This window comes from Gobius niger, assembly GCF_951799975.1.
Source record: "Gobius niger genome assembly, chromosome: 12".
Taxonomy (NCBI): domain Eukaryota; kingdom Metazoa; phylum Chordata; class Actinopteri; order Gobiiformes; family Gobiidae; genus Gobius; species Gobius niger.
In genome coordinates, this window is record NC_136863.1 from 9,794,379 (window position 1) to 9,804,149 (window position 9,771).

Here is a 9,771-nt window from a genome sequence, read left to right on the forward strand (position 1 = left end):
TTGCAGACTGACTTCACGAGTACATGGCTCTGAGCTTTGAAATGGGTCATTCAGATTCATATTTATCCAATGAATGATGCAATTGCTACAACTACTACAACTGCTATTCCCACTATTACATACTACGCCACTAAACCACTGTCACAACTACAAATACAACTACTGCAACAACGAGCATTAGTTTATCTTATAATGGTGCATGAACAGTTGTGACATAAAGGTTACCATTAAGATGCGTTGTGCCTTGGGCTTGTGTGCATCTGCAGATCCCTGGGAGGGGCTTATATGGTAATATTTATACACAGCGAAAAACATCATGTTGTGTTTCAATACCTTTTGTGTAGGGCCCAAACGATATGGATTTTTGGGGCCCAGTACCAATATGGAGGGGGTTTGCATGGCCGATAGCCAATATATAGGCCAATATTTTAAGTAATTTGAATGTAATTTTTTTTAAATCTTTCAAGCAGCTCATAGTTAAATGTTTATTAATATAGTAAAGGTTTTAATCATAGAAATATATAGAAGCATATCTAATAGGTCACCTTATGGGGGTTTTATTAAGGCCGATGCCGATCTGCACCACTGATATTTTTGGCCAATTTTTTGAAATGCCTCGCCTATTATCCAGTGTATGATGCTTTGAAACGTGTCAGTGTTGAACTGTGACATCAGGGGGCGCTGTATATTCATGTTTAGTAGGTTCAGAGGAAGCTTGTTTGAAAGTCAAAAAATTGTAGATTCCAAACCAAATTACGGTTAAGTCTTCGTCTCTTATGAGTCTGAAATTATACGCAAAAAAATACATATGTGTACATTTTTATAAGCCGGCTGATATATCGGTTGGGCTCTAGTTTTAATGTGAAAATATTTAAATGTCTTCTGGGGAAGGGTCGACACCTACTGAAAATGGGTCTCGATCCCGACTCACCAGTTACGAACCGCTGGTCGTAGGCTTGGTGAATTATTGATGGACACAAATAATAACAATAATGACAATAAAATTATAGGGGACAGTTTAAGTTTAATAACATAAATCAATGCACTTTTCAACAATATTCTAATTTTCCGAGTTTCACCTGTATATCAAACGTCACCCAAACTTTTAGGCCGCGACCCCCAAAATCACACAACCAACAACTCGGGAACCTCTTCTGTAAAATGCAATTAGCATTTATAATAATTTAAGGTGAAATTTGGCTTAATTTTACTAAAATATTCTGTTTTCAATCAAAAATCTTCCGACCCCCACTTCAGCGTCTCCCGTCCCCACTTTGGGAACCACTGGTGTATATAACAGACATAATAATGCAGATTATATATGTATTAGCCCCATATTAGTGCTCATGAAGACGCTCTCATTAATCACCAGTGAATATGAAGCCGCTGTGATCGAACCATCGACCTTCACATCAGTGGTTGTGCTCGCTCTGCCTCTGATCAACTTCCGCCTTAGACTTAGACACATTGATTTTCCTCGCAGCACTCGATTAGGAGCAATACACACGTTTTGACTTGGTGCTATTCCTCCCTTCACTCTTGTAACCATGACCCTGTCTTGTGTGCAGCAGCTCTGATGATGGAGGAGCTGAACCCTTACACTAAGATCAGCCCGGCACGCAGTTCAGAGCGGCAGTCGGCGGGGGCTGTCATGGGCGTCATCTTCCTCCTGCTCATCATCATGGCTCTGCTCAGCCTGTTCGTGTGGTACCGGCAGCGGCAGCGGGACAAAGGCCAGGACATCCAGCCCAGTGTGTCCTACTCTCAGGCAATGCACATCACCAACACTGACTACTCCCTGTCCGGTGAGACTCCTCCTCAAATATGGATGAAATCTGCACAGCATTAGAGCCTGGGTTTGACTACTAATGGGGAGAAACAAGACAGTGCGACACGCTGTGGGTTTAGAAAGATTTTAAGACACATTTTTAGTGGACATTTTCTTGTTTACTAAAATCATTTTTCTCTTGGTAAAGGTTAAGCCATGATTACCCTACAATAATGCATAAAAAATGTGGCGGGGAAAAAGAAAACTAATATGTCATACTTTTTTCTTTTCGGGGCAGCTGTTTATGCTCAACAAACTACAACTTTCCCGGGTTGAGAGCGAGAAATAACAGATGGAGCAGCTTTATCAGAGGACACTGCAATATGCATTTTAGACTACGGGTTTTATGCATTAAATCATGTAGATTTTGTTCTCTGTACATGAGGTATTCCTCAGTTTTTGGCAGCTCTACAAGTAATATTTCAGAATGAACTCTCTTTATTTGTTGTATAAGATGGATGTGAATATGAAGAGAATGCTTTTCTAACAGTGGCATTAGCAATATAAATAATATTGGGCGAGAAATCCATCACATTTGAGGACACTTTTGCAAATAGTGGTACGCAGTGTAGAGCCAACCTATTGGCGCCCAGTGCAGCCATTAACATGATAGTAAACAATGTGGAACTGTTGCATTTATCAGATAAACATTAAAGCTAAATTGATATGTGTTTTCTGCCTGGCTGAGATGTTAAATAACACTTAAAGTGAAGAGATCCTCCTCACATTCATACGTTTTAATGGCTGTAGTGATTACCTTTGTACTATGAGGAGCTCTCACATCTCCGTTCAATATTTTGTAATGTATTTGTGTATAATAATGTTCTGTCTCAGAGGCAGAATGAAATACAACTTGAGCTCATTAGAATTGCAGCCGGGTTACACAGAGGGATTCACTTCCTTTTCAACCTGATGGACTATCATTCCCTAAACAGAGTGTTTGTGTAATTCTCAGTATTTCCTGATTACTGAAGATGTGTTGATGACGCAGTGGCCCCTGTGTTTCAGAGTGTGGCAGTACTGTGGCCATGCGCTCCAGCCCCTCAGAGGTCGCCCCGGTGCAGAACAGCAGTGGAGCTCCGTGCTTCTCCAACGCCAGCTACCACACTGTGGCTCAGTGCAATGTGGTGTCCACTATCTCCAGCGGACTGGACGGCACTCTCACCCTAAAGGTCACTCCATATGCAAAACATCTTTTTACACTACTTTTCTTGTGTCTTAATCATGTTGTAAAGATATAGATCCTTCTAAAGCATATAGAAAGAAGTGTATACTGTGCTGAGGGCCACAGATTGGTGGTCAATACAGTGAAAATTTAGTTTTTAGCCATATCCCACACCTTTATTTAGGCTTGGATCCTTAACACCAGCAATTTCCCACAATAAAATGGTACTTTTTGAGCTTATAGACTTCCAGCTTGTAGAGAGCTTATAGAGAAGTACCATCTCTGCCAATTCAACAAGTTGTCTGAGGGCCACCGAAAATTGGTCTGCCCCCCTGGATAGAGATAGTGCTTTCTAGTGTTTAGGCATGTTGTATTCCTTGAGATTTATCCTGTTCTTGAGTGTTTAAAATGCACAGGTTCTTCAAATCCGAAGGTGCTGTTTTTAAAAGCCAGAATGAACTGCATAGACCTTGACTGAAGTTATTCTGGTTATTTTCCTTCTACAAAAGGCATGTATGGTACCTGCTCACCTCAGCTTCTCATGTGCAATTTAAGGACCAGTGAACTAAAAGAAGATTATTGTTTCAAGTTACAAGAGTTTATATTCAAGTACATAGATAATATAGGAGTTCTTATAATAAATGTATGAATCAATAAACATTTACTCTACTGTTTGGGTTCTAACAAAATATGACTCCATATTTCCTCTGTACAAAGCGCTAACACTCGTCTCTGTGTCTCTTCACAGTCGAGCACTCTGAAAGGCAGGAACGGATCTGAATGGAGGGCATATTGCAATCTGAACGACATAGGTCAGTCTCTTGCTCTCTTTGGGGACACGCCGCACTCCTCCCCGCACCACATTAGACTCACTGCTCCAAGGTCATCGGCTTATAGACTGCCGGACATAAGCCTCCGTGAATGAAGATGAAGCCAGCCATTCTAGTTAGACACAGCCTTTGCACTGAGTTTGATAAGATATTCGAGTGGAGCGGTGGAAGCCGTGCGCCGGGGTGAATAGGGGCCACCAGGAGCTCATTAGCTTCAACTAGTGGACAAATCTCTCAATGATGGTGCGCGTGAGGTCAAATATTGCACCGGGTTTGCCACGGATGACGGTAAATTTAGTCTTTATGAAATATTAACTCTGGAGAGCGCAGCATGTAAATGAAAGAAAAAAGTGAAGTCTGGCCAGTTATACTAATAATACATGGAAACATTACACAAAGATGTCCATATTCTGAATGCTACATTGATATGTACGTAATTATGCACTGTTCCCACATACAGATTTATATAAAGGGCATCTGTAGAGAGAAATAATGAAGGTGCACAAAGAAATGATCTGCTTATGAGTGATCAAAAGTCTTGAACTCAGGTGAACAATAAGAAAAGCCTAAATATCAATTAAAAAACAAAAATAATCTCAGCAATGTCCTATAGGCTCCTCTTCATAAGTTACAGCGTCCACTTTGCCTTTGTGTAATCGTTGCCACGCATGGACACAAGCTCCTCCCACATTAGTGAGTACATTATGTGCCATGTACTCATCAAGCGCCATGTGGTCCCCTGCTCTGCCGTCTGGAAAAGATCCAATCGGGCCAAGATGGTGATGTGCGCTGCTGTGTGATATGATTATAAACATGCAATGATGTAATGACAGGATCTAACTAACGATTTCACATGTGTTTCAGAAGTGCAACAGGGAGACACGGCCACTGCACAGAGGGGACCCAGGAAAGGTACAACATATAGTACACAGTATAGGTTCTATTATCCAAAGCTTACTTTTTTTTCCACATCTTTCAAACATGTTTCGTTTCACTCCTGCAAGTTTCAGTAATCCTGCACACTGAGTCCTCTCCCTTTTCAGCTGTTGCACTTCAACCTTTATCTGATTTGTTCCAGTCATAGCAGTGTTCTTGACTCCATTGCACGGCTTAGCATGTTGGACTACCTTTGTGTTAGGACTTCTTCTGTCCTTGGCTGAGTGGCCTTTTCTAAATATAAATTTAAAGGAACTAAAACTTGGAGGTTTGGAGATACTTTAGTCACCGGCAATGGATAAGGTGAGGTTAAAGTTTGCTTTGTGTATACACTGCCTGACTGGAAAAAAAAATCTATATAAAACTAACTGTGATGATCTGGAGTCACTGCAGTTGGTCAGGTCTAGGTTCAGTAACACTTTGTGCCCAAGGAATGAGACCAGCTGATGACCTGAACATCCTGAATGACCAGGTTATTCCATAAATGGGTTTCTTCTTCCCTGATGGCACGGGCACATGTGGTTCAGGGAGCATGAGACTTCATTTTCACACATTATTGGCCACCACAGAGTCCAGAACGGGGATGTGCTGGAGAAGGCTTGGCGCAGTGGTCACATTCTCCCATCACAAATACAAGATCATGGGGAAGAAATAATGTAACACTGGATCTTTTGCCTTCGCAGAAGCTTATTGAACCAAAGTCACAGCGAATGGGTGCGGAAGTGTATTTATATAGATATAATTAGCAATTGTGTTCTATTCCTTTTTTTTTTTCTATATGACAAGTAAAGCATATAAACACTGTACGTACAAATGAGTGCTTTACAAACTTTACATCTGAGTTCTAATTGTCCATATTTGGCTGCTCTGGGCCTAACTGACAGCGCCACCAGCTTCTCCAGCCACATTCACAGACATTCATACTGGCCAAGTGGTTGAAGTGTCCTGTCCAAGGGGATCGAACTACCAACCTTGGCGTTAGTGGCTGCTGTCCCTTCAGCACTTATCATTAGCTCCGGCTCAGAGCCATTTACCTTTTATCCTACAATTTCATTTAACTGCTAAGTCAATATTTAAAACAAGACCATTAAAAATTATACTGCGCCTCATCTTTTCTTATTATCCCCCTTTTCTATTTTTTACCGTGGCAAGTGGTTTTACACTTTAAACGATTTTACCATGATTGTGTACATAATGCTCCGCTGCTACCCTTGTGTCCGTTTGAGCGCTCACTTCTTGGACCGGTTGTCGACTTCTATTCCGGAGCCAAGTCCCATACGTTCATATTTCTGTGATTTATGTGAAAAGTGGGTGCTCCCTGGACCGGAGCACCGAGCGGCCAGGTTTTGTTCCAGTGGTAATTGCTCTCTGTGGCTGCGTGCCCGATCCGTCATTTCCTCTCTCACACCGAGCGCCCGGCCGCTGGTGGTGAGGGAGGGAGTGAGGGGGCACCCCGGGGTCCACTGCCCGCTCTAATGAGGCTCTTATCAGGAAGATGAGACCAGCTCCTAACCCACCATCCAGCCCCCCTCCCCTTTCGGCTCTGATCATTTCACGCCCCCCATTAGTCACCTGTCGGACAGAAAAGAAATACAACTACCCCCTTTTACACTAGGACAGTCTTGTTCCTGTGAACAGACGATTTTGTGCAGATTTATGTAAATGTTCTTGTAGCTTCAACCCACTGCAGGTTTGCACGGACAGACATTCTGAGGAACCACTAGGAATATAATCCACCACCAAATTTATTCTAGATTTTTTTACTTACTTTTGTTGTCAAATGTTTACGAGAGTAACGTAATTATTTTTTTATTTCAATTAGGCAAGGCAAGTTTATTTATACTATTTCACACACAACTCAATTACTCTGTCTAAAAAGAAAAATGTCACTATTTAAATTTAAGTAACTCCTCTGATCTGGGGTCGCTGCAGTTGGTCAGATCTATGTTCAGAAACGTTAAGCCCAAAGTATCAGATCAGCCTGAACATCCTGAATGACCTGGTTATTCCATCAATGGATTTCTTCTTCCCTGATGACATGGGGATAATGACATTGCCAGGATTCATGGAGCTCACATTGTGAAAGAGTGGTTCAGGGAGCATGAGACATCATGTTCTCACATTTATTGGGCAAAACAGTGTCCGGATCTTAACCCCATTGAGAATCTTTGGGATGTGCTGGAGGAGGCTTTGCACAGTGGTCACACTCTCCTCATCAATACAAGATCTTTTTACATTGCAGAAGCTTATTGAAACAATGCCACAGTGAATGTCTGCTGTAATCAAAGTGTGTGGCCTTTTTTTTTGTCATTGTTACTTTTTTATGGTGAGGTAGTCTATTTTGATTGAAGTTCTCCTAAAGTTCCCCTAAAATCCTGGAATACTGGCTTACCTAAACTTGTAATTGATGCGATTCAAACTTCCGGCTGCATGAGGTCAGTGAATAAATCTGTGTCTGTTTATGCAGATTACATAAAAAGCTCGATGTGCAACAACAACTCATGCTCCCTGAACACGGAGAACCCCTATGCGACCATCCGAGACCCCCCAGGACTCAGCTGTAAGCATTCGGAGAGCAGCTACGTGGAGGTCAAGTCTCCCTCCCACAGAGAAGTGCCCTTCGGAGGGACAGCCACGCTCCTGGGCAGTGCCACCAGGGCCGTGTATGAAGTGGGTAAGTCAGACGGTGTGGTCTGTACTGACTGTGGAATGACTCAACAATCAGTCGATATGTAGTAGACAAGGACTAACGCTCTTGTTCTGTGATCTTCAATAAAAACATTTGAAGCCTGGATGAAAATGACGTAAGAGAATATGTTTTGTCGGTTCTGGACTATCCTCTTACCCTTTTGTGCCCCTTTGTTTTGCTGACAGAGCCCACGGTGAGCGTCCTGCAGGGACCTAACGGAATGGCCACGGGTTTTTCCCAGAACCCCTACGACCTGCCGCGCCCCGTCCCCCTCCAGAGCCACCTCAAGAGTCACTACGACCTCCTGCCTCTGCACCACAGCTCCTCTGCCACAGACCCCCCTCCGCTGGCCCCCGAGAGCCCCAGCTCACTGCTCTAAACCTGCCTCAGCCCAGAAGTCAGCTCTCCCCCGACAACACCCCAACACACACGTACAAACACCCTCCTGTCCCGCCCACCTCGCCCCTCCCTCCAGGCCTACTGCCGGACTGGGACACACACCAGCGACCGTTACTGTTGGCTATACCTTTGCTGCTCGCTGAGCCCCTGTGCGCGGCTCCTCCAGTGGACCCACGTGAGGCTCCTGAGGGCCCCGCACATGAAGTGGGAGTTTTCTGGAGGAGAAAAGCCCTTTATGTCTCGTGGTACTGGCTCTCGGTGCATGGGCCACTAACTGTTTCTAATGCACTCAAACACAGACACCATTTTCTCCATAACAGGATAAGAAGAAAGGTAGATTTATAATATATTCACAGATTATTATTTGTCCTTGAAGCAGATGAGACTTTCAGTTGTTTAAGAGAAGCAAAATGGATCACAAGGTCATGTCGACGCAATGATCCCCCAACAACAAAAAAACATAAAAATGGCAAAAGAAAGTCAAGACTTTCCCAGACTTTAAAAAAAAAGAAAAGAAAAAAAAGTGTTGTTTTTTTAATGTGTTTCTGCTTCAAAAATGTTTTACAAATTATGGATGTTAAGAAGGATTTGTGTTGACTTTTATCTTTTATCAAGACTTTATTTATGGATTTATATACAGTAAGTGATGGTGAATTTTATTGACGTGACACTAGAATTTAAAAGATGAGCATGAGCAGACAAAGGATACCCACTGATGTAGATAACACAGATTATTATGTGATATGGTCAGTGTCATGTTGTGAACTGTTTTTTCAATTTATTAATCTCTATTTTCTCTCCTCTTGTCCCTGTGTAAATTCTAAAACAATTCATCTGCGCAGCTTGAAGAGAGTGATATGTATAAAGTACTTACAAGATATAAGATTTATGTTTTTATAATGCCATCAATCTGAGCTAATTCTCATGAACTGTGAATTTCATCACATTGTTAGTAGAAGCAATAACATGTTGACAATCGTTTGTTGACATTACATTAAATATTTCATCATATATTTGGGTTATACGTTCTGTTGTTCCCATCGCTGTGACGACACGTCTTGTTTTGGGACATACCTGTGTATATTTCACATTAAATCAACTCTATTAGCAACGGTCTTTGTAGAATAAAAAAAAATTTGTTTTATTATGGATTAATTACTTATTACTTATTTGGGAAAATAACCCAGAAATTGTTAATGAGAAGAATGATTTATCAAGAATTCATGCCAGGTATTATTTTATCAATTTGATGTTTCATAAAATGTATATTTTGGTCTTTCGTTTCTCTAATGCCCTGACCTAGATATCTGATTTCAGTGGTAAATTAACATGTCAAAACAAACAATGTGTTCATGGTACTCAAAAATTCTTCAAAAACACATCATTCACCATGTGCATTTATCACAGCACCCCTTTAAGTTTGAATATTATGAAATCCCAATCTGGTGGTCCATGTTCCATCAAGGGTGTATTTATCCTTCTCTACCTGGCAACATTCATCAGTTATTATATTAATAGTAGTAGAAGTAGAGGTTTATTTTAGCAACTTACATTCTTAATTTGTCCGAAAGGACAAGATCGCGAATACAAGCGGCCGAAATGAGTTTCCTTCGCAGGGTGTCTGGGCGCAACCTCCGAGATCGGGTGAGGAGCTCAGTTTCCCGAGAGGAGCTCGGAGTAGAGTCTCTGCTCCTTCACGTCGAAAGGAGCCAGCTGAGGTGGCTCGGGCATCTGTTCCGGATGCCTCCTGGTCGCCTCCCGTGGGAGGTGTTCCAGGCATGTCCTAGTGGGACAAGGCCTCGTGGAAGACCCAGGACACGGTGGTGGGACTATGTCTCCGAGCTGGCCTGGTGTCGCCTCGGGGTCAGAACAGCTGGAGGAGGTGTGTGTGGACCGGGAAGTTTGGGCATCTCTGCTGAGACTG

General features: G+C 42.4%; 1 protein-coding gene across 5 annotated transcripts in view; it reads left to right on the forward strand.

The window, feature by feature from the left end:
• Positions 1-8,957, forward strand: part of megf11 (multiple EGF-like-domains 11) — a 210,726-nt gene extending 201,769 nt beyond the window's left edge. For 4 of the 5 annotated variants that reach the window (XM_079568181.1, XM_079568185.1, XM_079568184.1 and 1 more), the window contains 6 exons: positions 1,569-1,805; positions 2,837-3,000; positions 3,742-3,805; positions 4,688-4,735; positions 7,227-7,433; positions 7,634-8,957. In XM_079568181.1, the coding sequence (XP_079424307.1) occupies positions 1,569-1,805; positions 2,837-3,000; positions 3,742-3,805; positions 4,688-4,735; positions 7,227-7,433; positions 7,634-7,827 (914 nt within the window). In that variant the 3' untranslated portion in view covers positions 7,828-8,957. The remainder of the gene's footprint in view (positions 1-1,568; positions 1,806-2,836; positions 3,001-3,741; positions 3,806-4,687; positions 4,736-7,226; positions 7,434-7,633) is intronic. The other variant, XM_079568183.1, reaches the window with a different exon arrangement.
• The last annotated feature ends 814 nt before the right edge of the window (positions 8,958-9,771 follow it).